Genomic DNA, 26,421 nt, shown 5'->3' with positions numbered 1-26,421 from the left:
CCGGTCTCCCGGGTCCCGGGTGGGGGCTGGGGTGGGCTTGGGGTCCGCGGCTGTCGCCTTTTGCCCTTTTTGCACCTTGGGCCTTGGGGGGGTATGTGGGCGGCGCGAAATATTAACATGTGGGATATATGGGCAAACGAGACACACAAAGGGAAACCACCCGAGTTTAGTGCGGGTCATTCGTTGCACAGCCGCCCAGAGAGTCTGTTGGGCCTTTTGGGCCGCGTCAAACCCAATCATCCCACCCAACCAACTACCTCCTCTCTCTCTCTCTCGTTCTCTCACTCTTCACACACCCCACCATCCACCCACCATGGATCCCCCGTCTCCACCAGACCATCCACAGCAGCCATCCCCTAAACGCAAGCGTCCCGCCGCAGACCGCCGCATCGCAATCGCTTGCCAGCCATGCCGCCAACGTAGAAGCAAGTGCGACGGCCAACGTCCTTGCAGCGTGTGTGCTTCGCGCTCAGATTCAGAGTGCACATACCAGCACAGCGATCGACGCGTCTGGATCTCCCAAGCGTGCGTTCTGTCGTCGTGTCGTCGCTTTCTGTCGTAATGCTCTCCTCGGAAACTGACCCAACAACAGTACATACTTGGGCCTCTTGGAAGAACGCGACGAGCTCAAGCGCCGCTGCAAGGAAATGGAACAGTCCCTGGCGGCCATGTCTGTCGCCGAAAAGGGCCCACCACTGAATCCCATGTGGGTGCTGCTGCGCACACACGCGCGACACTGCGCCCCTTCATGCTGACTCTCGCCCAGTACCCCCACGTCCGTTGAGACCCGCCTTAACGCGGACGAGCATCCACACGACGACGATCTCGAGGACGACGAGGACGATGCCGCCATGGCCACGGGTCGTCTCCTAACCGATGAGCGTGGTGTCGCGCGTTACATGGGCGACTCGTCTGGCGCTGCCTTTTACTCTGCGCTGATGGAACTCCTCGCCCTTGTGCTGCCCCCCGAACGTTCCGTCACGGGCCCACACGCGTCGACTTCATACCACACCTGGGACTCTCGCCCACTGCCGCTGACCCGCGCAAACCCCTTCATCCTTCCCCCCGTCCACCTTGCACGCCAGCTCGTATCCATTTTCCTCCAGCATTGCAGCGACATCTTCCACTTTGTCGCTCCAGACGCATTCAAAGCCGACGTTGACGCCATGTACGCCACGGGCGGGACCTTCCAACCCCAAGGCTCAGCCGAGGTGTGGCGCCTGGCCCAGTTCTACCTGGTGCTGGCTCTCGGGACGCTTCACACGCACTCGTCGCCGCTGGACCGTGCTGCTGGCAATGAAGAGGGCGACTCGAGCTTCCCCGGTATCGACTACTTTGCGCGCAGCAACGTGCTGTTGGTCGGCTTTGCCGAGCACTCGAGTCTCGACGCGGTCAAGGCGCTGGCGTTGGCGGCATACTATCTCTTGTCGGTGTGTCACCGAGACGCTGCCTATGCGTACATTGGTGCAGCCATGCGCACAGCCATCTCGCTCGGCATGCACCGCATGACCTCGCGCCGGGACGACGAGCACACCAAGCTCGTCTTCTGGACAGTCTACATTCTCGACCGCCTGATCAGCTCCACCCTAGGCCGTCCAGTCCAAGTCCTCGACGACGAAATCTCTACCCCCAAGCCATTTGCTCCCAACCCCAAGCTTCGCGCAGTTGGCTTGGCGGCGCATGTGCACATCGGCCAGCTGCAGACCGGCATTGTCCGCGACCTGTACGTCACTTCCAGCAGGGACAAGTCGCGTCGCCTGTTCTCCGTGTCGGCGGCCGTCAAGCTCTATTCTGCCGGCGTTGCTGTCGCGCAAGAGTTGCAGCAATCCGATTACGTCTTCACCAACCCTCGCGCCGAGGTTCTCCTCAAGCTCGCGTGCAACCAGACGCTCAACGTCATTTGCCGCCACGCCATGCTCCACGCCCTGCGCATGCGGTGGAGGCAAGGCAACGCCTACGCGTTTGACCTGCTTGCCGAGTCGCCCATCACCATCAACGCGAGCGGCGAACTGGAACGCAACCTAGCCCGCCTGTGTACCGACACGGTCGCCACGGCGCTCGACTCGGCGCACCTCATGCAAGTGCTCTACGCCACGGGAATGTGTCTCCCCTGGTGCTTCTTCGACAGCCACTGCGCGTACAACGCTGGAGTGGTTCTCCTCCTCTCCAAGTTGGTCGACCCGCGCCCTGTCGACGACGAGGTTGCGACCACCAAATCAGTGCTGGCCACGCTCGCTTCGTGCGGCAACGAGTCTGCGCAGAGCTGCAAGTCGATTCTGGACACGTTGACCCTCGCTATTGAGCAGGTCCCCACTGTGATCCCTCCGATGGATGATGCACTCGTCATGCCCGATGCCCCCCAGTCGACAAACGAATGGGTCGAGTTGCTCCAGTCGCTCGGAATGTCTGTTTGAGGCATACAAGAAAAGAAGGCGTTTTCGCATACCCCATGTAGTGTACATATTATATAAGAAAAGCAGCGGTCCCCAGCAAGTGGGCTAGCTGGTGAGAGCAATGGGATGCAAGCACCTTGTTTTTGTTTTTATCATGCTAGTATCGGTCGCGGTAGTTGATCAACGCGGACGACACAAACGAGCCCGGCCACGAGAACCAGTGCTTGGACGTGACGACGCCCGTGTGTCTGTCCACGGCCTCGGAGAACAGGCCATCCCACTGGACCTGGACGAGGAGTCTATTGATCACCTCGCTGACGTCCTGGTGCAGCTGTGCCTTGATGACCAGCCGCTGTCCTTCGCCCAGCGGCCATGGGTCGCGCGTATGCACTGACCCGAGGCCGCCGTATTTGCCTCCCGGGTAGAACCCGTCCGTGTTGGCCGTCGAGAAGCCAAACGCGAGGGTATTGTGCCACGTCTGTGAATCGAGGGCGCAAAAGCCCCAACTGGGCGCCAGGGCCGTGGGCAGGTCGTTTGCGTCGTGGTAAAACTGGTATTGTCCCGTCGTCGAGGTGAGGTATGCAAACATGTTCTTGCCCGTCGTCGGGTGCGTGGTGACGAAGTGGCTCAAGGTGTCGTTGCGGACGCGCGTTGCCCACTCGTCGACGGGTGTGGAGATGACGCAGGGGCCAACGGCCCGTTGGAGCTTGGCGAGCGACGACAAGGTGCGCCATAACACTACATGGCTTGAAAAGTGGTATGGAAACGCCACCTCGTCGTCGGCCGGCGTCTCGTCCGTCTTGAACAGCCACAGCTGCTCGCCATCGCTGTCACCGTTGCCGTCGCCTGACCACTGGTGGTCGCGGAGCATGGTCAGGACCGTGTCGACACTGCCCGTCGCCAGCTTGCTGATGAACGCCAGCTCTGCATCCGCGTCGGGGCTGTCGGGCGAGGCAAAGTGCGCGGCATACTCGGCGAGCTCGAGGAGCGGGTAGCACTGCTGGTCCAGTTGGAAAACGGCGTCTTTGGGCTCGCCGTTGACAAAGAACGACCGCGCCCAGTACCCGTGGGGGCGCTGTGCCGTGTCAAACACCCACCGCAGGTGTGCCTTGAGAATGTGGTGGAAACGCCGGCGCGCCATCTCGGCCGCGCCCGGAACGCAGACGGCGTTGAGGTGAGGGTACAGGTCGTACAGGAGCCGCAGCTGCCAGTAGTTGTCGCGGTTCCAGCCCAGTGGCAGGCATTGGTGGTCGGCAATGATGCACACGCCGCGGTCATTGTCCCCGTCCACGTCCTTTACAGGAATGGCACAGCAGCCCACGAGATAGTCGACGTTGCGGAGAACAATGTACGCCAGGGCGTCGCCGCGGTCGCCTCCGCCGAGAAACGCCGCGAGGCGCGGGAACGATAGGCCTTGGAGTGACGAGTTAGCGCTGGCAGCGAGGTCGCGGGGAAGAGGCAGGCTCTCGAGGTCGGCGACTGCCGAGCGGCCAAGACTGTACACTACGGAGAAGACGCGTTCCTCCGCTGGCGCAATGTAGCATGTGGTAGCGCATCGATACTCGAGCGGTCCAGTGTCGGTGTTCAACGACACGGGATCCAGCGGCTGGAGTTCATCGTCGACATACCAGCCGGCCTGCAGCGTGACGCCCAGATGGCGGTTGTGGATCACAAGTGTCTTGCCAGCGACGAGGGTGTTGTCAAAGTCGGGAATGGTGCAGATACCTTGTGGGGTGAGCTGCGTGTAAGGTGCGCGGTGGACGCTGAACAGGCCGCCAAACGAAGCTGTGACAGGCAAGGCCGTGTCGCCGTGGTTGGTGGCACGGATCGTGTGCAAGACCATGCCATTGGCGACAACGTACTGCTCAATCGTCGTGACGCTGTCGACACTGGCGCGAGAAGTCGGCCACGAGCCCTCGGCGAACGACCACTTCTTCTCCGAGGTTGTCGCGGCGCTATCGTCACCCCCGACGGCTAGGGACATGCCAAACCCAGCCTCATGGTCGACAGCTGCCTTGACGGGGAGGGCTCGATACTGCCTCACATAGGACTGGTCGTAGAGCTTGTCCTCTGGGAACTGTTCCCATGGGGCGACCACCACCTGACCGTGGATTGGGTCCGCGGAGAATATGGAGAGAAAGCGCCCGTACTGGGACAGGCTGGCTGTCACTCCGGCTGATCCAAAGTCGAGCGTCTTGTGTTGGTGGCCAGGCAGCAGTGGAAGGGCGTCAGCGTCGATTGCCATGTTTGGGAGAGTGGGAAAGAGGTGGAAGTAGGACAACGTCTGTTTGCACATTGCGCTGCGTCAATCTATGTGGTGAACCCTTTTGCGGGGCTGCTGCTCTCGGTTGCTGTCCTGTCTGGAGCAGACCGGGAAAGATGCGAGATGCAGTGAATGGTGGAACGGGTGAGAGCCGGCAAAGGGCATATAAGCCGGAATCGAACCGGAATAGACTTGATGGATCCGTGTCCGTTGTGTTCGTTTAGGAATGGCGGGAGTGGGCTATTAATGGCCATGCGGGGGGTTGGGATCGGTTGGAGCCGCGCAATCACGTGACTCATGTGGGCACCCGAAAAGGGAAAAAACGGCAGCGGCACGGGAGATCTCAGGGCATGGGCAGATCTGCTGTACGCCCCAGGCACTCCAACCTTCTCTCCCGTGTCTTCCCTCCTCCGCCCCGCCGCCTCTCTGCCCGGCCGCCCCGCCCGCCCCGTGTCCTTCCTTTTGCACCAGAACACACACAATACAATACAAAAACCCATTCCACCCATCTCTCCCGGACAAGTTCCAGCGTGTGCATCTGCGCGTCCCCCCCCCATTGTCCTTCTCCCAGCACACAACACACCACACCACACAGCACAGCCCTTTTCCACCACACCCAACAACAAAGGTGTCGTCCCCTCAACCCCGCCTCGCGGCACAACCGCTATGAGCATCAAGTACGAGCTCGACCATGTGGACAAGGCCGAGCATCATATAGAAGAACCACACAGAAAAGCCGTTCCCATGCACGGCCTCGACATGACCGCCGCAGAGCTCAGGCTCGTGAGTGTAGTGTGACGTGTTCTGTCTGAACATACCCCCGGATCGTCCCTCCGCTGACACCATATGACAGCACCGGCGCGTCAACCTCAAGATGGACTGCTGCGTCCTCCCGCTCATGTCACTACTCTACCTCATGAACGGCCTGGACCGCAGCAACATTGGCAACGCTGCCACTGTCGGATTTGCCAAAGACGTCGGCATGCCCGCAACCGCTGTTAACAACGCCGTCACCTTGTTCTTCATCACCTTCCTCATCTTCCAGCCCATCTCGGCGGCGGCAGGCAAGGCACTCGGCGTAAAGTACTGGATGCCCTTCCTCATGTTCGGATGGGCCATGTTCACCATTGCACACGCCTTTGTCAAATCAGAGGGTGAACTGATCGCCTTTCGACTCATGATCGGCGTGTTCGAGGCTGGGTTTTACCCCTGCGCCGTCTACTACCTGTCGACATGTTACATCCGGTACGACCTCGCACTCCGTATCGCCATCTTTTACGGCTCGTACGCCATTGCCGGAGCCTTCTCGGGCGTCCTCGCGTATGGGCTCCTCCAGATCAAGGGATCAATGCACTCTTGGCAGTACCTCTTCATTATCGAGGGCGCTCTCACGGCCGGGCTCGCCATCATCGCCGTGTTTTGGATCCCAAAGCACATTTCGACCGCCTGGTTCCTCAACGCCGACGAGCGCGAGTGGGCCGCAGAGCGAATGGTTCGAGACAGCGGTGGCGAAGACAATGCCGCGGCGGGTATCGCCATGACCGACGTCAAAGAAGCGCTCAAGGATTGGAAGTTCTGGATGGTTCTGCCCGCAAACATTGCAGCTTCTGTACCTGGACAGGCCTTCTCAGTCTTCCTCCCGCTCATTGTCAAGGACCTCGGGTATACCTCGTACCGCGCCAACCTGTTCTCGGTACCAATCTACTTTGTCGGCGCCGTCGGCCTGTGGATCTTTGCCTACTCGTCCGACAGGTTCAAGGAGCGGTCTTGGCACATTATCACTGCCTTGGTGATTGTCATTCTGGGCCTTACCCTCGTCAACCAGCTTCCGACATCACAGGGAAAGTACGCCGCCCTGTGCGTCCTCCAGATCGGCTCATACACGGCCCCGCCCCTCACGGTCGCCTGGCTGGCCGGCAACACGCCGTCCCCAGGAAAGCGTGCCCTCATCCTCGGCTTCAACGGCTGGGGCAACCTCGCTGGCGTCATTGGGTCGCAGCTCTTCCGCCCACAGTATGCCCCAAAGTACCGCCTCCCGTTCTACGTCTGCCTAGGTGTCAACGTCTTTGCGCTCATTCTCTATGCCGTATACCGGTACACCTTGCTCGCAGTCAACAGGCGCCGTGCTGCAAAGCTGGCATCAATGACTCCCGAGCAGCAGGACGACGAGCTGTCCAACGAGGTGCGCCTGGGCGACAAGAAGTACACGTTTGTGTACGCGACCTAGTACACGCTTGTGCACGTACGCGACCTATCCGTAGTGTCGCCTTATACCTTTTTGACCGTTGTGGATTTGTGGAAATTTGGGTTTTGTAGTGTTTGAGTATAAATATGTATCCATGGTTTCTTGTCGCCACTGTGTCTGGGTATCATCATAACTTTGCGAACCAGGTGGCCAGGTGGTGCAGGTGGAGGCAGTGTTAGCTGTTCTTGGCCGGCGATCGTCATCGTTTTTAGCGCCGAGATCGACCGCACATGGGAACACAAGTCTCCGATCCGCCCGTGATAACCGCCGTGGCGGATACAAACCTCCGAACATTTCAGACCTCACCACGAGGAAGACATACATTGGATTTCTTGGGACTCACCATTAAACAGCCATGGGCTCCAGCTCGTGCAGGCCGGTTTGCCATCGACGGCTCAGGTTCAGACGGTAGCGTGATTGATCCAAAATGCTCCAGAGTGACCGTCGCAACAGTCAATAAGTAGACACAGGCAGTAGGCACTCATTGTCTGCCAAGGCATGTCAGCAGCACTGGAAGGAGTAGTAAGTGCATTCAACTAATGAGACCTAAATGAGGCCCCAACGAGTCAACGTTCCTCCTTGGGCACTCCCCACGCAAGGGGCCCGTCATCAATGACGGTCGTGCGGCGGACGTCCCGTGCTGTCATTGTCGGAGTGTAGAGGTTGGAGCGGTGCATGGACTGGCGGTTGTCCCACCAGACCATATCGCCAGCTCCCATCCACTCCATACTGAACACGTACTTGCCCGTCAGCAAGCAGCCATGCGTGTGGATGTGGAGCCCTGAACTCACCTTGGGCTGAGTACAGTGGTGAATGAGCTCCCAGATGAGCTTCTGGCTTTCTTCCAAGCCCCATCCAACGACAAGCTTTGCGTGAGCTGCCAGGTAAAGCACTTTGCGTCCGTCCGGCCCGCGTTGGACCAACCGGTGGAAGGCAGGAGGCTTGGCAGCAAGCTCCGACGGCAGTGGGGCTGTGAAGACGTCGGGTGCTGCAAGCGCACGCGAATGCCACAGACTGGAGGGAGAGGTCAGGCATATGTCGGCAAGGGAAAGCAAGGTTAGGTGGACTTACTCATGTTCAATCACCAGGTCCTCCAAGCGTGCCTTGGTCTCCTCGGGCAAGTCGGCGTACGCCTGGCGCGTATCGGCAAAGTGTGTCCAACTACCACCGACCACGGGGTTACCGTGCGAGAGGAGGAGTGAGTACTTGCTCCGTTGCTGATGGTACGACGAATCCTGCGGTCAGAATTGGGGTTTCAATATGCCTCACTCACAGTATGCCAGAGGGCGTTTCCGCGACTGTGGTGCCAACGACGCGAGGAGGGCTGCACAATGGACCCATCGAGCTCGATGCTGTTGGGTAAGAGGCCGTCTCGTCCAGGAGAACTCACTTGCCGACATCCCATAGCAATGGCTCGCCCAGGCGATCCTTCTCCCTTCCGTAGAAGAAGGGATTCACTTCAAGGTCTTTTCCGAGGAGCTGTGTGAAGGCAATGTGACCGGCATTATCGAGCCCCGTGTTGCGAAAGATGAGGACGCCGTGTTTGTCCTGGAGCGCGACGAGCTGCGGTTGTCAGCGTCCTTGTTTCCATGATCATCACCTACCTCTTTCAGTACTTCGGGCGATACTGGCTTGCTCCAGTCGATTCCTGATACCTCGGCACCAAAGACGGTGCCCTGGTCGTATCTCACGATTGGCGTGGCGCACAAGTCTCCACCACGGAGCTGTAAAGTACCTGCAGTGGGACCCGCGGTGGTGGTGGGATACGTCCGAGGTCCAACAGATGTTTCAGTGAGGGTAGCCATGTCTAGCGAGTACAAGTGTATGTCGGTGTGCTGGTTGTTGTCCCATGCAAATGACCGCATGGTCATTATCAGTTGATAGGGGCCATGCCACAGGCGGTCTGTCGGCTGTGGCCCGACCACCACGGCATTGGGCCGCCCGACCGACCGACAGTTGTTTCTGCCGACCTGCCACCAGCTGCCCGCCCTATTCTTCGCTTTCAGGCAAGATAGGGTAGAGAGGCTTGGATTGCGCGCACGATAGTGGTGTGGATAAGCCCATCTAGCCAATCAACCCGGGAAATTATCCCGCACTCCCGTGCCGTGCTTCTCGGGATCTCGGGATTTCAAGACCCACCTCCACTATGTAAATACCTAGCCCCCAGGTGGGCATCTTGGACCTCTACCTTCGCCAGCCTCTCTCCAAACGACGCAAACACATTACCACCATGGGCAAGCGTGACGACCTCATCCTGATCAAGGCCGGCGGGTTCCGCTTTATCGGCATCCTTGAGACCGCGGACGCCCCAGCGACGGTGGCCTTGTTCCGCTCAATGCTCCCGTACACCCAGAAGCTCATCCACGTGCGATGGAGTGGGGAGGGCATGTGGATTCCTCTTGGCGAGACTGGTTGGGCCAGCTCGCTCCCCAACGAGAACCACACAGCACACCCGGCGCCAGGCCAGCTGCTCCTCTACCCCGGCGGCATCTCCGAGACCGAGTTCCTCTTCGCGTACGGCGGCGTCTCGTTCGCATCCAAGATGGGGCCCCTGACAGCCAACCACTTCCTCACTGTTGTCGCAGGACAGGAGCAGCTCCGTGCACTTGGCGAGAAGACCCTGTGGGAAGGCGCACAGGAAGTGGCGTTTGACTATGCGACAGACGAAGAGTAAGTGCCCACTCAGAGGCCGTTTCGCAGTACTGACGGTTCCCAGCATCAAGAGCATTAAGGCAGTGTCACGGCTGTGAGACAGCTTGTAAATGGTAGACAACAGGCGCATGTATGCATGACATAGTATCACAATGTTATTCCACAGCCCCAGCCAGTTGGTGTGGCGGTACTGTCAACAAGCAGGCTGCTTGGCCACTCCAGTCCCGCATCGGTCATGAGGTCAAACAGAGGCTGCAGCGCGAGGTCCGTATCGTGCGGGTCACTGGTCTCGGTCTGTTGTACCAAGCCTTGAAGGACAAGGGTGGTCGCGTTTTGAACCACAGGCTGGAAGTCGCGTCCAGGATGGGCAGACGATCGGGGGCTGATGGCTGAGAACACGGCAGCAGCGAGGGTGAGCAAGCGACCGAGCACTGATTCGGCACGAGCCCCTAGAGGCGTACAGGTTCGACTTGTCGTGAAAGGCGCGAGGCTGCATATCTGCAAGTCGTCTGACATTAGCATCATGGTTGCCCATCTGTAACTCACCGTCCACCACGCCACGGACGTAGCACAACGCAAGAAAGGTGACGGCGAACGTATGCGATATCCAGGTAGAGTCCACTGCATAGTAGATCTTGTCAAGGGCTTCAGTGTCGACCTCGAACGGTCCCGGTGGAAATGTCGTTGCGTCTTGCGACTGCAGGCACCACACAGCAGTCCCACCCGTGTCGGCCAGGGCGAGGATCGTCTGAGCCGCAGCAGTCAAACAGATGTCCAGAGACTGCAGCAAGTGGAGCTGGAGCGGCTGGTGGGAGGCCTGGGACGAAGACGATAGCAATGGACCAAGACAGGTACTGTTGATTGTGAGGCGATACATCCGTAGGGACGTGAATGGCAAATGGATATGCTGGGATGGCGTTACTCGTAACCTCTGAACCCAGTATGCCTCCCATTCGTCCATTTCCGTGTTGGCCTTCTTGAGAAGGGCGACATCCAGGATGCGGGGCTCGCAGTGGAGAGCGCGGTACGCAATAGCTGCCAGCTCGATGAGGGCAGTGACTCGGAGATCAGGTGGCTGCGCATCACCGGCGCGAGCGTAGATGATGCGTGACACCGATGCGGTAGGCCGTGGATCGAGACTGGCAGGAAGACCAGACGACAGCATCAGGTTGCAGTCGCACGTAACGAGGTTGATCCAGACGCGGAATCGCGACATGTCCTCGTCCCCCAAGACCTCATTCTGGAGCGGTGCAAGCACAGAGCGCTCCAGTCCTAGGAATACAGCGTAGCGCACCGCGAGGCCCAAGACAGCCCACGCGCTGACATCGTTGTACCGACTCTTCAAATGTGTCCCTTCTGCACGGAACGGCATCCACTGGGCGTACAGGAGTAATACGCGAATGGAGTCGAGGCACACGTCGGCTGGTGTTGGTCGTAAGAGCATGTTTGATATGACCGAGTCGAGCATAGCAGTGAGGTCGAGGAAAGACGGATGCAGCCCGCGATGCTTTGTGGAAGACCTGGGGATCAGCTCCGCTCCGCATATAGACAGACGTACGCTTGGTCCCAAAACCGGCACCCGACGGTGCAGACCGCAAGGAAGAGAGAAGCATTACCTGCTTCCAGAGCTCCCACGTCTTTCAGAGACCAGCTGAGAACTGGGGCCATAGCATGGCAGTGTTTGAAGTATCTGTGCAACGTCAGGAGCCTTGTAATGTCCATAGACTCACATGTCAACTGCCCGATGCGCATCAGCTCGTGAAATCACGCCTGCAGCGACAGGGTCATGTGGACAACGTTGCCCTGGCGGCGTTGAGATGTTAGACGGTGATGATCCTTGCACGCGTCCTGGAAGGGCCCCGAGAGAACGGAGTGTCGCAATAGGGGGGCCAAGGTCCAGCGTTGTCATGCAGAAGTCGGGCGGTGGGGATGGCGACTGGCCAGAGTCGTCGACATCGGCAAAGGGTACATCATTTGTACACTGGGAGGGAACCGTCCCCCGCTCCAGTTGCACTATCCTCGCCTCCTGGGCATTCACACTTGAGTCAGATACAGCATCAGCTTGGTCACATACCGCTTCATCAGATCGACGAGAACCTGGGCGACGTTGGTAGGCGTAGTCGCGAGGCCTGGCCCCGGAGCCGAGTCGGTTTCAAAGCTACATGTCGTCTCAAGCTGGCGGCACCGCTCACATGGCGAAAGGAGGGCCACCGTTGGGTCGTCACTCGTTGGAGCCGGCCCATTACATCGCTGCTTGCGTGAACGGCACTTGGACTCAGCAATGTCTGGATTTCATGTTGCCCACCTGCAGACAGGCCCGGGCTATGCGGCGTGTCTTGGTTGGACGATCGTCGCCAGAACTGAAGTAAACATATGATGACAATAGCTGGGTTGTGAGGCTTACGTTGGGGACAGTGATCTTGGGTTTGACGCAAACATGTTGTTGTTTCGGTCAATGATCAGTGGGATGGAAAGAAAACAAAGACATGCACGACGGATGTGGCCGACGCACTAGGCTCTACATACCCCACAGGCGCCGCAGTCGGGATGGGATGGGTGACATCGTGATAAGAGATGCTCTGGCCCTGACTGCTCTCGGGGTCCAACATTTAGGGCTTGCTATCATTTGAACGGGATTGGATCACAGCAGTGTCTCCGTATTGGTCACTGCACCGACTCCCAAGTTAGATCGCGCATGCACACCGGCGCACCGGCATCGGCTAATACTCGCTCGACATCCTGGGGCACGGCTCGGAACAAGAACTGTGCATCTTCGAACCACACTCTACCGTCTAGTCGTACAGCCAACCAGCAACATGCCTCACGATCTTCTCCTGTCCCGGAAGGTACCCAGGAAGTACACTTGGCCCCCGCTTGAGGTACTGTCCATAGCCACACTCTCCCACAAGCTCTCCATTTGCGAAGACGGCCTTGCCGCGAAGGATGGTGTAGCGTGGCCAGTTGCGGAACTCCTGACCCTCGTAGGGGGAGTCTAAGCGTCAGCAGGCACTCTTACACGCAGTGGAACCCACAGTCGACGTTATGGTGGAGCATGTCGTTTTGTAGCTTGAACGACTTGAACGACTTGTCTGGGTGCCACTGTTTGTCAGTCATGTTTCCAACATGTCGCTTACAATCACAAGATCCGCGTCCGAGCCAGGCTGATGTCAGCTCCTCGATCAATTCGTCCAGCCTACCATAATTGCTCCCTTGCGCGGATACAGCCCATACTGCCGTCAGTGATGTGATCTAGATTCGCAACTTACGATCTTGGCGGGATTGGTCGAGGTGATCTCCACGAACTTTTGCGGAGTGATGTGGCCCTCGAGGAGACCAGCAGTGTACAGGAGCGGGAGTCTTGTCTCTACGCCCGGAATGCCGTTGGGAATGTACTTGAAAGCCCCAGTCTTTCGCTCCAAGAGGGAGGTGAGTTTCGCGGGCTCGACGCACGTCTCATGAGCATGCGGCTCCTGCTGGTGGTGACACTCTTGCTCCCAGACCTCGCCCTCCATGCTTGCCTCATGTTCGGTGATGCCCACAGCCTTGCCATGTGGGTCATCGTACCGAAACGGACAATGGTCCGAGGCAAACGTGGTGAATGTTCCGTTGTGCAGCCCCCTGCTTGTCAGCCAAAGTGCTGCACCGGTGAGCTCACGTGTACAGTTTGTCCTTCTCAGATGAGTCTGGTGGAGGAGGAGGGGAACAAATCATCTTGCTATTCTCAAAACAGGTAGGCGAGTGGAATCGTTTCTTCTTGTTAGAAACACGCCCAAAGAGGTAATGCTCACCAAGTCGTCCCAAGTAAGGTTGAAGTACTGTGGACACGTTTCGGCGTAGATAGGAAGACCCCTGGACTGAGCTTCCCGAATGTGCTCGGCAGCCATCTTGATATACGTCAGCCGCTGATTGAAAAGTTCACATACTGAAGAGCCAACATGGACGAAGAGGATTGGGTTTTGAACCAAATGGGCCAGTGAAATGGCTCTGCTCGTAGCCTCGCTTGCGGCAATGGTTGGTCGGGAAAGAGCGTGGTACCAAGGCGCTGGCGTCAGCTTTGTTTCTCGCCCACTCTTACCAAGCATGCCCTTTTCCTCAAGTTTCTCTGCCGTTAGCCCCGTTGGTATGCAATAACGCACCTGTAAGCCACTCAATCATGTCGCCATTCTCCGCATGAACAAGCGTTGTAAGCTTGTTCTTTCTGGCAGCGAACATGACGTCGAGGAGAGCCCTATCCCCCAGCCGGATCGGTTCGTAAGTCATGAACACTTTGCAACTCGTAACACCCCACTCGTTCACCAAAATGGGGAGCTCGTCACGTAGAATCTCTGGGTCGTTGCGCACAATGTACACGTGGAAGCCATAGTCGACGTACGAGCCGGTCGCAGTAGCCTTGGCAGCGTACCGTTCGACGCAAGCGATGAGAGATCGGTCTTCCTCTGCGCGGGTCTGTGGCGCAAATGTGACGACTGTAGTCGTGCCTCCTGCTGCGGCACTCCTGGAACCCGTCTCAAAGTCGTCCGCACAGCGGCCACCGACACCGTTCGGACCTGATGTGGTCAGCTCAAGATCCAGTGGAATGCAACCCTACCGCTGTTCAAATCTTGTGACAGGTGGACGTGGCCGTCGATACCGCCTGGCATGACATATGCGCCCCTGCTGTCAGACAAATCCGAGTAAGGTGGACATACTCAGCGTCGATAACCTCCACACCCTCAAGGTCCCCGGGTTCAAACGTCGGTGCGAGACAACTGATCTTGCCATCCTTGATTCCAATGTCAAAGCGACTTCAGTCAGATTCCGCTGGTCAATGCTGAAACTCACCCGATGTCGCTTGCAGTGGCGACGAGGCCGTTGGTGATCACCAGGTCGAACTTGCTCATCGTGTGTATCAACTAAGGGGATTGAGCGTGACGTTGAAATCCCAACATCAAACAACGCCGGAACGGCAGATAGGCCGGGTCGTCGCTGGCGCATGACGCGCCTGTCGGTATCTTGCCGTCGGCCCGTCGAGCCGACGGATATGACCGCGGCGCACAATCTCACAACTCCGCACAGGCCGTTTACTGCGAGCGATAAGGGCGGCGGGAGTAGGACACACTATGACCCAGTGGTCAAACTGAATGCATAGAAGGACAGTACATGACAAGATCCGTCGGCCAGTTTGAGGTAATAACGATTCGCACCAGAAGTAAAATAAAATAAAATAAAATAAAAACTAGAAAAAGCAGAACGTGTGGAACAGATTCCCGGGGCTTCTGAACGGTTGGTCGTGTCAAAACGTGCACAATTGAAGGCCAGCCAATCATCCCATTGCATCTCTCTCTCTCTCTCTCTCGACCATTACAACTACTAGTCTAGCCCAACCCTCCGCTCAGGCGTTTGCCTTGAGCCAACCCCAAACGCCCTTCACCTCAGGCTCCTCGTCGGGGATGTCCTCGGAACATCCTGTGACAAAGTCCATCTCCTCATACTTGACCATCTTGCTTTTGTTGAACCACTTATAACCAAAGAAGAGGACAGCAAAGAAGGGGATGGGGAAGTAGGTCGTCACAAACGAGGAGGCGTTGAACTCGTGGACTGGCAGTCAGACATCTGAACTCGAGCACAACGACTCACTGAAAGCCGTAAATCCGGCGAAGATGAGGACGAAAATGCAAACAGTGAGACCATCTGGATGGTCAGTGGGAGCCCCCAACGAAAGACACGTACAGTAGCTGAGGTAGGGCTGGAGGGGTGCGATGTAGGGGAACGACTTGCGGTCAATTCTATGAACCTTGAGGCCGTGGTTCCAGCGAATACCAGTCCAAAGAATACAGGACCACGAGATAATACCGCAGACGGCGGTCATGTTGGAGACTGTTTGTTAGAGCCTGACAACTCTACACCAAGACACTCACAATACCCAAACACCGTTCCAGCTGAGCTGGTTTGGCTGGCAGCCATAAAGGAGAGAAGTGAGAAAGCGCCGCTGACGAGGACGCAGACCCAGGGAAGGCCGTCCTTGCGCGTCTTGGACAGCCACTTGTCGGCAAACCTCGGGGTCGCGCCACGGCAGTACAACCCATAGAGTGTGCGAGAGGAAACGTACATGTCGGCCGAACCCGACGACCACGCACTGGTGAGCAGAGCCGCGTTAATGATGGAGGGAAGGACCTTAATTCCGGCGTTCTTAATTGCGATTACAAAGGGGCTCTTAGCGGCCGTCGAGGACAGGTCCAGAGACGGGTCGTAAGGCGAGACAAGGAGTCCAACCATGAAGGCGCTAGCGATGTAAAAGAGGGCCAGGCGGATCCAAACGGTCTTCATTGCCCGAGGCACAGCTTTGCGAGGATTGGCACACTCTGCTGATGCGATAGCGGTAATCTCAGTGCCGATAAATGCAAACGCAGCGTCGATGAGAACGGCGAAGAAGCCAAGGAACCTTCCCCATGCCCCGGGGATGCCCTTATACTGCATGAACGGTTCCTTCCAGTAGCGGAACCCGATAGCTTCGTGGTTCGGCCCACCGCCTGCCGAAATCACAATACCAGCGATAATGAGGCCAATAATCGTGATCACTTTGATGGACGCGAACCAAAACTCGGTCTCTCCGAACACACGAGATCCGCTGAAATTGATGGTCCACTGTGGGTCAGAGGCGTCGCTGCACAGATCACTTACCACAACAATCAACATCAATGCCACCCATAGAGCGTTGTTACAGATGCCGGTCGTGCACGTCGACCCATCGACTCCAGCGGGTGTCCAGTAGGAAATGAGGACAGCAGAAGCAGAAATCTCGGCAGGCAGAACGACTTCCTGTCAGTACATAACAAGTTGTAAGTGACCCACTGATGTAGCTACCCGTCAGCTGCCACCCACACCCATGTGAACTCACTTATACCAATACAGCCATCCCATAGCAAACCCCATCTCGGGAGAGTTGAATCGACCAGCGAGGGCGAACTGACCACCAACCAAGGGAAACATGGCAACCATTTCGCCCATCGTCACCATAACCGCGAACAGAAGCGAGGCCATCGTGCAGTAGGAGATTAGCAAGCCAGCGGGGCCAGCATTCTTGAGGTCGCTGGCGGTGCCCAGGAACAGACCTGTACCCTGTTTACTGTCAGAAATGCAGAAAGGCACCACACGATACCTACAATGACTCCGCCGATGACGATCATTTGCACGTGGCGAGGACGAAGGTTGCGCTTGAGTTGGTTCCTTTCAGCAGAGGCCGACTCTGCTTCAGAGGCCGGGATTATCGTAACGTCCCCCATCTGCTTTAGATCCTGTGGTAGTCAGATTCAGGCCGTGTCCGTAGTTGCCCACTTTCTCAGTCGACATGTCGGAGGTGGGGCTTGAGGTTTCAGGTGGCTGACTTCTTGTCCAGAGGCCGGCCTGTATATACTCGTTTCTAGAAGCCTTCCATGGAGGCGTCGGCATGATCGGATCCTACCCGTAGCAGTGATAAGGAGAGAGATAGCTATAGAACGTGCAGCGCATGATGAGTTGCGGTGACCGCGCGATGTGGGCAGAAGCCAAAAACTCTCGGCCAACCAGGATCCAAGAGCTGGGGCTTATCTGGGCGGCAACCTGCCGTCGGCCCGCTGCCGCAGTCCCGACACCGGCAAACCCTGTTATCAGGTTCCTGCACCGAAAGTGGAACCGAAGACTGACGGCATGATAATCGACATGCATTGGCGCGACTTGCTTCAACCCATACCCCTCACCATGACTGTTCCACGCACCTTCCGCCCAGGCGTGTACGGACCCCTCCCCACTTTCTTTGACGAGAACGAGGAGATCGACTATGAGGCGTACAAGGCCCATTTGCTCCGTGAGTTGTCTCCGGCGATGCAGCTGCTGACTGTAGACCTCGCCAAACTGGGAATTGGTTGGTGGCGTGTCTCCCATGTATAGCACTGATGACAAGTACCTGTGGTCGGAGGATCCTTGGGCGAAGCAGTTCATCTCGTGAGTAGCAAACATACATCTCAAAGACACACCTTGGCTGACCACCGCAGAGCCGTGAAGACCGCATCTCGCTGCTCACCTTCGTTCGTAAGACCTTGGACGAGGCTGGGCTGCAGGACCGCCCCATTGTGGCTGGTGTCGGCGGCATTAGCTTGAGGGAGACGATTGCCCTCGCACGTGATGCCGCGACAGCTGGCGCGTGAGTTCATGTCTACGTCCCTAAGACTAATGACAGGGATGCTGGCATGGTCATCTTGCCCGCCTATTACGCCGCAAGCCTTGGGAGCGACATGACACAGATCGTGCAGTACTACGTTGACGTTTGCGCTGCCTCTCCTGTAAGTATATGATTAGCAGAAAGACGCTCACGCCAGATTCCCATTCTGCTCTACAATTTCCCTGCCAATGCGGGCGGTCTGGACATGCCCTCGGCCGTGATCGAAGAAGTGATGCGAAAGGCTCCAAACCTCTGTGGTGTAAAGTTGACGTATGTTTCTGCCTGGCTTCATTTTGCTAATTCCAGGTGTCCCGGAAGCGTTGGAAAACTAGTGCGCCTGTCAGGTGCTCTCTCGGACGGATCGGTGAACGCCGTACGCAGCTTCCCGTTCCTCGTTCTCGACGGACTCATTGCAGACCTCATACCATGGTGCGCCACTGGAGGCCACGGCACGGTCAGTGGCATTCCAAACTTTGCTCCTCGTGCAACCATGAAGTTGTGGAATTACACGCAAAACCCAAACCCAACCGCTGCCGAGACCAAGGAAGCATGGCGCTTGCAATCAATTCTCTCCAATGCCGACGTCGCCGCTGTCCCCTCTGGAGTGCGGGGAATGAGTGAGTGCCGGTGATGAGGCACCCATGTATTGACCTGCAGAATACGTCCTCAACAAGACCCGAGGCTACGGCATTACGCCTCGCCGCCCCTTGCTTCCACTCGATGAGTGTGCAGGTGAAGTGTTTTATACAGCCCTAAAGCAGCTCCTCGATATCGAAGCCGAGTTGGAGCTGGCAGATACCGATTGAATGTAGCGGGCGAGCTACTCTGGTTGTTCTCCATCATGCGGGATTCCAGATATGAACGTTGGGCCACACGGGGCCGCTCGCGGCAGGCACATTTGGATTGCCGTGATCGCCAGAAGCAAAATCCCATTTGCCCATACTTTGTAAATTTGATACCGCGGCGCCCATGTTACAGTAATCCCCGGTTTCCAGTTGTTAATGGGAATATGACTATGTGGCGCTCGGCCGGCCCACAGAAAGTACGAGAGTAGGGTAAAGTAAGTGTACTGCAGCACTAATTTTCCTCCCAACATAAGGGACGAGACAGCGGACACCAGTGTTTGTACAATATCATCTGCTCCAACCACGGGGTTTTCTATGGATTACCTCTCTGTACTCTGTAGCTCTAGATCTGAACTTCGTGGAGATCTGGGGAGACTGCGAATTTGGCACCGGTCTTGGCCTTGACCTCCTCGAGTGTTGCGCCAGGCATGAGCTCAGTGAGCGTAAGGGCGCCCTTCTCCCGGTCTACTTCGAACACTGCGAGCTCGGTGATGATCATGCTGACACAGCGAGCGCCAGTGAGGGGAAGAGAGCATTTCTCGACGATCTTTGGGTTACCCTTCTTGTCGCAATGGTCGGTTGTGACTGCGCTGGTCAGTAACGAATAACAGCGACATGGCAATCCGCTTCCACCATCCACACGGGCTCCCCAAAGCTTTCGTTGCTTACTAATAACCTTTGTAGCATCAGGTGAGCTGACGAGGTCCATTGCTCCACCCATTCCCTTGACCAGCCGGCCAGGAATGATCCAGTTTGCCAGGTCGCCGGCACCCGACACCTCCATAGCTCCGAGGACCGCGACGTCGACGTGGCCACCACGGATCATGCCGAACGACTCCACCGAGTCAAAGACAGATGCACCTGGCACCAGTGTGACGGTCTCCTTGCCTGCGTTCTGACTGTCAGCTGAGATCAGGGCCATGAGTAACTTACGATAATGTCTGCGTCCAGCTGCTGTTTGGTCGGGAGAGGACCCATGCCAAGGATGCCGTTCTCACTTTGGAGCCAGACCTTGCGGCCCTCAGGGAGGAAGTCTGGGATAAGAGTAGGCATGCCAATGCCAAGGTTGGCATAGCACCCCTCCTTGAGCTCCTGTGCGGCGCGCTGTTGTGTCAGCACGCGGTGTGGGTAGATAGCCAGCTCCTGCAGCTCACCTTGACAATCATTTCACGCTTAGCACGAGCGTCACCGGCTCCGAGGGCGTCACCGCCATCCTGTCCTGGCTCTGGAGCCAGTGTAACGTTCTCAATCTCCTTGGGGTGGTCGCCTTGACGATCCTGTCAACATAGATACCTGGGACGTGGATCTGCATTGGGTGCAGCTCTCCAACAGGTACAATCTCCTCGGCCTCGACAATCGTAATCTTGGCACTGCGCGCCATGGCCCCCGAGAAGTTGTGGGCCGTGTAGCGGAAGATGGCGTTTCCGGCCTCGTCGACCTTCCAGGCGCGGATGAGGGCCACATCGCCCTTGATGGCGCGCTCCATGATGTACTCGCGACCATCAAACTCCTCGACGCGACGAGGCTCGGGGAAGGTGACCGGCTATGGGTGTTAGCGACCCCGTCCGCTAGTCCGCTAGTGCCATTGACCGGCAAATAATGGGTCACTCAGTGGTAGCTCACCTTGCCATTCTCATCGTTGCGAGTCGCGACCTCACCGTACTGCACTGCGGTGCGGTTGCCAGTCGGCGTGAAGAAGGCAGGAATACCAGCTCCTCCAGCGCGGATACGCTCACTGAGCGTGCCCTGCGGAGTGAGCTCCATCTCGACAGAGCCCGTCAGGTACATCTTCTCGAGCATCTTGCTCCTGTGTCAAGAGTCAGCAAAACGTTTGGGGTGGTCGTGGTCCCGCCTTCCACACTTCCACTTACGCGCCGACGTAGCTGGCAATCAACTTTTTGAGCTGTCCAGTCTTGAGGAGCATGCCGAGACCCTTCTCCTCAACACCAGCGTTGTTGCTTACAGCGGTGAGACCTGTCACATCCTTGCGCTGAGAGAGAGCCTCGAGCAAAGTGCTAGGCAGGCCACACAAACCAAAGCCGCCGGAGAGGACAATGTCGTTGGGCTTGACGGCCTCGACCGCCTCGGCGGCGGATGGGTAGACCTTGCCATTGGGAGCACGCAGCAAGGCGGATGACGCGAATCCGCGTGCGATCAGGTGACGGGAACGGAGCGCTGGGCGCAGAGTAGTGGCGAGCATAGCTGTAGAGAACAGTGTGGGGACATGCGGAACAGGAGCGCTAGGCTTGGTGCATGTACAGATATATGGAAAGCAAGGTCCGAATCTCGGATCATGCGGCATGTCTGCGGTCAAGTGTGTGGAGACGTTGGCTCGGTAAGCAGATGTCCGATGAGGGACGACGACGGCGGCGTTCGGAGTTCGGTCGCGATTTACCCGGCATACGATCAGTCCTCGTCACATCTGGCAGAAGTTATAAGAACCGTGTGCATGTTGTGAGCCCCACAGCTTATCCAGACGACTAACGAGCATGCAGAACGCGACCCAGGTACTGCCATGGCTCTGCCGAGCTTCGTCTGAAGGGTATCTCCAGTGGATAAACCAAGAAGACGGAGAATTGATGGTGCTGGAGACATCAGCTTGGGCATTCGGTTTGGTGTGACCGAGCGGTTGGAGTCCCCGCATGCCCACTTTCCACCAACTCTCGCCCCTCATCGCGTCCCACAACCACCTTTGCGGCTTCCGAGATCAAGTGTCTCCACAATGTCGGCCGAGAAACTCGTCCCTCTCGTCGACGTATTCTGCGAGGGGGGGAACGAATTGTGCGCCAACCGATCAACCGAAGCCGTCGCGGATCACGGAATGACGGAACAACACAATGGCCGTGCGGAATTCAGGAAACCAGGACTCAGACCAGGACTCCTCATAAACAATGCCCAAAGTTAAATTTCAATAGCCCGGTTATATCAGTCGGTAGATAGTTTGACTCTTACTACTTTAAGACATCAAAATGTCATGGGTTCGAGCCCCATACTGGGCTTTCCTTTTTTGCTATTTGGCCTCCTTGCTATGATAGATGCCTCTGAATGTGGAGACCGGTTGCCTGGTGGACTCGTGCTTTTTGTGGGCAATCGTGAACGACAGTTCCAAGCCGGTGAAATGGAAATCTAAGCCAGTTCTGACCACCACCGTCCTGCCAACAACACATCCCGGAAGGTGTTGAATCATGGAGCTCTCAGTACCCGTGCTGTGACCGGGAGGTGCCGTTGGTGGTACAAAACCTCAGCTCCACTACCCTTCACACTGCCGTTGGCCGAGAGGGAGCAGATTGGAGACGACTCAGAACACTCGGGACAAGGACAGGGGTCTTGCGCTCCTGAGCTGCCGCAGTCTGCGCGATGTGTGTCTTTCGTTGTACGACAGCGCAAGCACTTCGGGAATCGCATTGTCAGATGCCGAAGTGCACCTCTGCCATGCCATGACTTGCCTTGCGTTGGATGCGGTAGGACGAAGACCCCATTCAGGTTCCAAGAGGGCCCCCAGATTACCCCGGCAACTTGGCCCACCCGTCCTACTGGCCCGTCTGGGCAACAAACGTCCTTGTTGGCAATGGTGACAGGCACACTCCCGACAACCCGTCTCTCCTTTGCCGTCTGATGCCGGAGTAGAGCACAAGGGAGCGGGGTAACAGGGGGATTCTGTGGGTCTCCAGGTGGGGGTGGCCGACTCCATGTCCAACCCTGAGCGGGGGGGCAACAGTGTCTAAAAGGTGGAGAAAACCGAGAGACGAGTCACCTTTCCCCCACGTCTCACTCACTCACAATGACCCACGACGTAGCGCCAGCACCACGATTTCACGACGAGAAGGCCGCGTCCCTCGAGGACTTGGCGCTGATCGACCCCCACCTGGAGCGCAAGCTGCTCTGGAAGATGGACCTGCATCTTGTCGTAAGCCTGTCGGAGAAGAGCGTCAGGCTAACCGCAAGCCCATTCTGTGGCTCATGTGGACATTCTCAAACCTCGACCGTGAGCTTGTCTCGACGAGACACTTGAGGCTGACAGTCCAGGCAGCAACATTGGCAACGCGTATGCTGGAGGAATGAAGGCCTCTCTTGGGATGGACAGTACTCACTACTCGATTGCGCTGCTAGTGTTCTTCATCGGTAAGCGCCGGAGGCAAAACCAATCAGCCACTTAACACTCATACCACTGCCAGGTTATGTTATTCTTGAGATTCCAAGCAACATGATTCTCGTCCGTCTGCGCCCATCGATCTTCCTGCCCGCCTGCATGTTCCTTTGGGGTGCCATCGCCATCGCCCTCGCCGGTTGCAAGACCCCTGGAGCTCTCGCCGGCGTACGTGTGCTGCTTGGTCTCGCGGAGAGCCCCTTCGCCCCCGGTGTGCTGTACCTGTTGTCCACCTGTGAGCTGCAGTCGTTTGGGTGAAAGACTAGAGCCATATCTGACCCACAGGGTACAAGAAGAAGGAGCTGGCTCGCCGCTACACTCTCTTCTGGCTTGGCACGTGAGTTGGTGCAGTCTAACTGCGCGTGGATGTGGCGCTGTGGCGTCAGCCGAAATGTCCTTTGGACTGACGAGAAAAAAAGTCCCGTGTCAGGAATGATCGGCGGTATCCTAGCAGGAGGAATCATTGGCAAGCTGCACGGCAAGGGCGGATTCGAGGGCTGGCAGTGGCTGTTCGTCGTGCGTAGAGAATGGCAGTATAAGCAGCCTGACAAGCTTGGCTTGGGCTAAAGGGAACAGATTGAGGGCGCTGCCACTTGCGTTGTGGCGCTCGCCGCATTCTTCCTCCTCCCGGACTACCCGACCACTACGAAGTGGCTCACCGACTCGGAACGTGATATCATCCTCCGCCGTCTCGGTGAGGAGAACCTTAATGTTGAGGGCGAGGAAATGGGGCACATGGAAAGCTTGAAGGCAGCGTTCACAGACTGGAGGACTTACGTAAGTGTTTCCACGTTGGGAAGATCGCCCTCTGACTTGCCAGCTCTTCGTTCTCCAATATGTGCTGGCTACTGGCTCGATGACCATCACCTACTTCATCCCCACACTCGTTGGTACCTCTGGTCTTGGCTACACCGGCTCCATGGTGCAGTACATGACTTCACCAATCTGTAAGCAGCGGGACCAAAGGCAAAACGCATTTTGCTAATATTTCGCCAGACGCCGTCGGAATTGTCTGTGTCTTCACGGTCTGCTTCCTCTCCGACTACCTCCAAGAGCGCGGGTTCTTTGTTGTCGGTGCAGCGCTCATGGGCACTGTGTCATTCGGAATCATCATGGGCGTCCAAAACCACGTGGTGCAGTACATTTTCCTTTGTTTCGGCCTGGCATCCATTTTTTGCTGCGTCCCGACCATCCTCGTGTGGGCCTCCAACGTCGTATCGTGGCCCAGAGAGAAGAGAGCAATCATACAGGCCATGCTGAACGTGGCTGGTAACGTTGCAAGCATCTAGAACGTGTCAAAACAGGTGTAAGAGGTGTTGGAAAGAGGTCGCGAGTGGAAAAAAGCTCAAGAAATGACCTCGGCGATATTTTTTGAGTGGTGGATCGGCGAATTGCCGAGTGCCACACTGCCACCTTGTCTCTTCCAGCGCACTCTCGGGCGTTTGAATGTGAGCTAATACTACGCAGTGGGTCGTTCTTGTGGCCCTCGACCGATGCTCCAAGGTATTTTGCTGGATTTGGCACGACAATGGGATTCCTCTTCCTCCTCTCGGTCACGGCCTTGACGGCTAGGGTCCTGTTCCACAAGTTCCCCTATCCCGAGCAGTAGGCGTAGCAGCAGATCGTAGGTGTGTAGGGCCGTTGAGAGGACTGAAATGTGAGAAGATTGTCTGCCACGATCAGTATTGCACCAGGGGCAACTGCCACACCAAGCCTTCGCCAGTACCCTCCCTAGCTGCATCTAAACTCGTTGTGACAAACCTCCTTCTCCCCCACCGCTGCAATGCGCTATATATGCCAGGTACCGATGTGCCCAATAACTTACGTATCCTAACAGCCTTTCAACACATGGAAGGTTAAGCCATTGAGCCCAGGCAGCAACGCACCCAAGAATGACTACCGGAGAGCATGGTTGTTTGGTTCCACCGCCTTGCTCAGCGGGATCAAATTATGCACCCCATGCACTGGGTCCTTCTAAACTATGCAGCCAGTCGCCGATGGGTCGCCTGGTGTACTGTTTAGAGGAAATGCAGCACTACGCTCTGTCTCGGAGCCCATAACCTGCCGGTAACGAAGGTACATCTGCTGAACAAACCCAACAGTGGACGGCGGTATATAAAACAAAGCACCAGATCACCAGACGAAAGATGAACCCACATGCTTGCTAGGTTCTATGGACTCAGTGCCAGTGCCTTGCGATTGTTGTCACCCCCCTTGTGCTTCTTGAAGCCATTGCTCTTGGGAGACTTTGGACTGGCCAGTGCGCGAAGCCTCTTCCTCTGCCCTCTGCTGTTGGTGGTATCGTGAGTGGGGGAGAGTGGCTGGCCTTTCTCGGCCATGTCGACAAAGTCCACCACGAGGTCGTCATTGCTTCCGCCAGGGCTGGGCGAGGACGGGGTCGAGTCGCTCTCACCGTACACCCACTTGTCGAAACTGCCAATCTCCTGGCGCGCCTCGCGGTAGCTGTCCAAATCGAGCATGTCGAGGAGGTTGTCGGGGAGACGGGGGGCGTTGTCCGGAAGATATTTAAGGACACGCGGATGGGAGGGCTCGCGTTTGGCCAGAACCTTGAGAGTTTTTGTCAGCTGAAGCCGTGTGGCCTTGGGAAGCCGCACGAACAACACGCACCTGCCACAGCTGCGTCGTAGTTGGCTGCATCCGGGCCGCGACACCGTGCTGCTTCCAGTCGGGGACTTCGAGGTACATTGTCATCTTGGGGCCGCTGGTACCGAAGTGCACAGTCGTACCCTGGAGAGCGTTGAAGATGGCCTTTGAGTCGCGCGAGCGGACAGCCGAGGTTGGGATCGACTTGAGTGCCAGGGCCAGGGCTTGCATACCTTGCTTGCGCTGGAGGCAGGTAAGCACAGAGGGTGGGGAATGGCACAAGCTGCTCGTACCATCGAGTAGGGAAGGTACACCTTGGTGTCCCCCGCAGCTGCAGGTTTGGTACCAGGGACGCCGACGAGGGGGAAGATGCATTTCGGCTGCTTCTTTTCGAGCTCGGTGTTGATGTGTTCCGAGACCCTGGCCACACACCAGAGCTTGGTACCGCTGAGGACGTTGGGGTTGTGGTACGGATACCCGCCGCGAAGGTCGTCGACAGGGATGCCTTGAGCAGAGAGCGCAGCATGAATGACGCCGTTCTTGGCGACCAACGCTTGGATCACGCTGCTGCCGTCGTCGTCGGCGCCGGAGTCGCCACCTTTGGCATCATGCGCCGCCTCCTCGTCGGTAGGGTTGGATGCCACACAGAGGATGGGAACCCACTGGTTACCGAGCAACGACGCGGATGCGAGATTGGTGAAGCCGACGTGGTGCGCTCCGAGGATCTCGAGGACAGTGTCGCCAATGAGGAGGATTTGGTCGAGGTTGTACGACATGAGGCGCACCTCTGCCTCGGCGTCGTATTCGTGCTCCTCCATTGTGGTCGGATATGGGGGCCGGGAGAGTCGAAGCCAGATGTCAAGGACAGAAAGATGGTAAAAGTAAGAGGATGGGAAGTTGGTGGAAGGAAGGGGCAAGCGGGGGAAGGCGTGTGTGAGCGTGTGTGTGTGCGTGTCCACGAAGGATGACTGTGCCCCTCAACATGATCAGCACCTTTCCATTTTGGGAGTCGCACAGCCATCAAGTGCAACCGACATGTGCTGTCCGTGTGACGCGTAGACATCATCTGTCTGGGCTCTTGGGCATGTGCCGTGCA

At 57.3% G+C, this 26,421-nt stretch overlaps 12 protein-coding genes and 1 non-coding gene across 13 annotated transcripts; 6 read left to right on the top strand and 7 right to left on the bottom strand.

Annotated features, from left to right (window-relative positions):
- Positions 1–313: 313 nt before the first annotated feature.
- Positions 314–2,414, top strand: PUT3 (Transcriptional activator; the record flags this gene model as incomplete). Its single annotated transcript, XM_028617330.1, has 3 exons — positions 314–525; positions 593–706; positions 767–2,414. The coding sequence occupies 3 exons, from the start codon at positions 314–316 to the stop codon at positions 2,412–2,414; spliced, it is 1,974 nt and encodes a 657-aa protein (XP_028474637.1).
- Positions 2,415–2,550: 136 nt separating this feature from the next.
- On the bottom strand, positions 2,551–4,638 carry EHS24_001541 (uncharacterized protein; the record flags this gene model as incomplete). Its single annotated transcript, XM_028617329.1, has 1 exon — positions 2,551–4,638. The coding sequence occupies one exon, from the start codon at positions 4,636–4,638 to the stop codon at positions 2,551–2,553; it is 2,088 nt and encodes a 695-aa protein (XP_028474636.1).
- Positions 4,639–5,322: 684 nt separating this feature from the next.
- EHS24_001540 (uncharacterized protein) lies at positions 5,323–6,883 on the top strand (the record flags this gene model as incomplete). The annotated part of the gene is made up of 2 exons (XM_028617328.1): positions 5,323–5,439; positions 5,510–6,883. The coding sequence occupies 2 exons, from the start codon at positions 5,323–5,325 to the stop codon at positions 6,881–6,883; spliced, it is 1,491 nt and encodes a 496-aa protein (XP_028474635.1).
- Positions 6,884–7,467: 584 nt separating this feature from the next.
- On the bottom strand, positions 7,468–8,706 carry EHS24_001539 (uncharacterized protein; the record flags this gene model as incomplete). The annotated part of the gene is made up of 6 exons (XM_028617327.1): positions 7,468–7,641; positions 7,693–7,915; positions 7,973–8,118; positions 8,175–8,253; positions 8,292–8,464; positions 8,506–8,706. The coding sequence occupies 6 exons, from the start codon at positions 8,704–8,706 to the stop codon at positions 7,468–7,470; spliced, it is 996 nt and encodes a 331-aa protein (XP_028474634.1).
- A 425-nt stretch (positions 8,707–9,131) lies between these two features.
- EHS24_001538 (uncharacterized protein) lies at positions 9,132–9,651 on the top strand (the record flags this gene model as incomplete). Its single annotated transcript, XM_028617326.1, has 2 exons — positions 9,132–9,571; positions 9,618–9,651. 2 exons carry the CDS (start codon positions 9,132–9,134, stop codon positions 9,649–9,651), a joined length of 474 nt encoding a protein of 157 aa, XP_028474633.1.
- A 49-nt stretch (positions 9,652–9,700) lies between these two features.
- Positions 9,701–10,997, bottom strand: EHS24_001537 (uncharacterized protein; the record flags this gene model as incomplete). Its single annotated transcript, XM_028617325.1, has 2 exons — positions 9,701–10,002; positions 10,100–10,997. 2 exons carry the CDS (start codon positions 10,995–10,997, stop codon positions 9,701–9,703), a joined length of 1,200 nt encoding a protein of 399 aa, XP_028474632.1.
- Positions 10,998–12,345: 1,348 nt separating this feature from the next.
- EHS24_001536 (uncharacterized protein) lies at positions 12,346–14,433 on the bottom strand (the record flags this gene model as incomplete). The annotated part of the gene is made up of 12 exons (XM_028617324.1): positions 12,346–12,545; positions 12,586–12,652; positions 12,688–12,714; positions 12,751–12,783; positions 12,820–13,095; positions 13,342–13,437; positions 13,477–13,595; positions 13,629–13,655; positions 13,690–14,100; positions 14,142–14,206; positions 14,242–14,337; positions 14,375–14,433. The coding sequence occupies 12 exons, from the start codon at positions 14,431–14,433 to the stop codon at positions 12,346–12,348; spliced, it is 1,476 nt and encodes a 491-aa protein (XP_028474631.1).
- A 491-nt stretch (positions 14,434–14,924) lies between these two features.
- On the bottom strand, positions 14,925–16,882 carry EHS24_001535 (uncharacterized protein; the record flags this gene model as incomplete). Its single annotated transcript, XM_028617323.1, has 9 exons — positions 14,925–15,130; positions 15,170–15,223; positions 15,263–15,409; positions 15,451–16,177; positions 16,214–16,347; positions 16,385–16,392; positions 16,431–16,651; positions 16,696–16,818; positions 16,868–16,882. 9 exons carry the CDS (start codon positions 16,880–16,882, stop codon positions 14,925–14,927), a joined length of 1,635 nt encoding a protein of 544 aa, XP_028474630.1.
- A 387-nt stretch (positions 16,883–17,269) lies between these two features.
- On the top strand, positions 17,270–18,535 carry EHS24_001534 (uncharacterized protein; the record flags this gene model as incomplete). Its single annotated transcript, XM_028617322.1, has 8 exons — positions 17,270–17,375; positions 17,412–17,432; positions 17,472–17,512; positions 17,563–17,711; positions 17,748–17,850; positions 17,887–17,999; positions 18,036–18,346; positions 18,387–18,535. 8 exons carry the CDS (start codon positions 17,270–17,272, stop codon positions 18,533–18,535), a joined length of 993 nt encoding a protein of 330 aa, XP_028474629.1.
- A 382-nt stretch (positions 18,536–18,917) lies between these two features.
- Positions 18,918–20,774, bottom strand: EHS24_001533 (uncharacterized protein; the record flags this gene model as incomplete). The annotated part of the gene is made up of 7 exons (XM_028617321.1): positions 18,918–19,159; positions 19,244–19,469; positions 19,508–19,678; positions 19,729–19,841; positions 19,868–20,117; positions 20,198–20,381; positions 20,446–20,774. The coding sequence occupies 7 exons, from the start codon at positions 20,772–20,774 to the stop codon at positions 18,918–18,920; spliced, it is 1,515 nt and encodes a 504-aa protein (XP_028474628.1).
- Positions 20,775–21,488: 714 nt separating this feature from the next.
- Positions 21,489–21,573, top strand: EHS24_001532. The gene has a single exon. It is a non-coding gene; the product is annotated as a tRNA-Lys (tRNA).
- A 782-nt stretch (positions 21,574–22,355) lies between these two features.
- Positions 22,356–24,010, top strand: EHS24_001531 (uncharacterized protein; the record flags this gene model as incomplete). The annotated part of the gene is made up of 9 exons (XM_028617320.1): positions 22,356–22,481; positions 22,520–22,559; positions 22,601–22,696; positions 22,750–22,956; positions 23,007–23,058; positions 23,141–23,237; positions 23,298–23,498; positions 23,542–23,668; positions 23,718–24,010. 9 exons carry the CDS (start codon positions 22,356–22,358, stop codon positions 24,008–24,010), a joined length of 1,239 nt encoding a protein of 412 aa, XP_028474627.1.
- Positions 24,011–24,892: 882 nt separating this feature from the next.
- EHS24_001530 (uncharacterized protein) lies at positions 24,893–26,143 on the bottom strand (the record flags this gene model as incomplete). The annotated part of the gene is made up of 3 exons (XM_028617319.1): positions 24,893–25,288; positions 25,350–25,490; positions 25,559–26,143. The coding sequence occupies 3 exons, from the start codon at positions 26,141–26,143 to the stop codon at positions 24,893–24,895; spliced, it is 1,122 nt and encodes a 373-aa protein (XP_028474626.1).
- Between the last annotated feature and the right edge of the window lie 278 nt (positions 26,144–26,421).

The sequence above is a fragment of the Apiotrichum porosum genome (assembly GCF_003942205.1).
Source record: "Apiotrichum porosum strain DSM 27194 chromosome Unknown scaffold_10, whole genome shotgun sequence".
Classification (NCBI taxonomy): Eukaryota; Fungi; Basidiomycota; class Tremellomycetes; order Trichosporonales; family Trichosporonaceae; genus Apiotrichum; species Apiotrichum porosum.
Note: the sequence above shows the minus strand (reverse complement) of the source record. Positions and strands in the feature narration are given on the sequence as shown.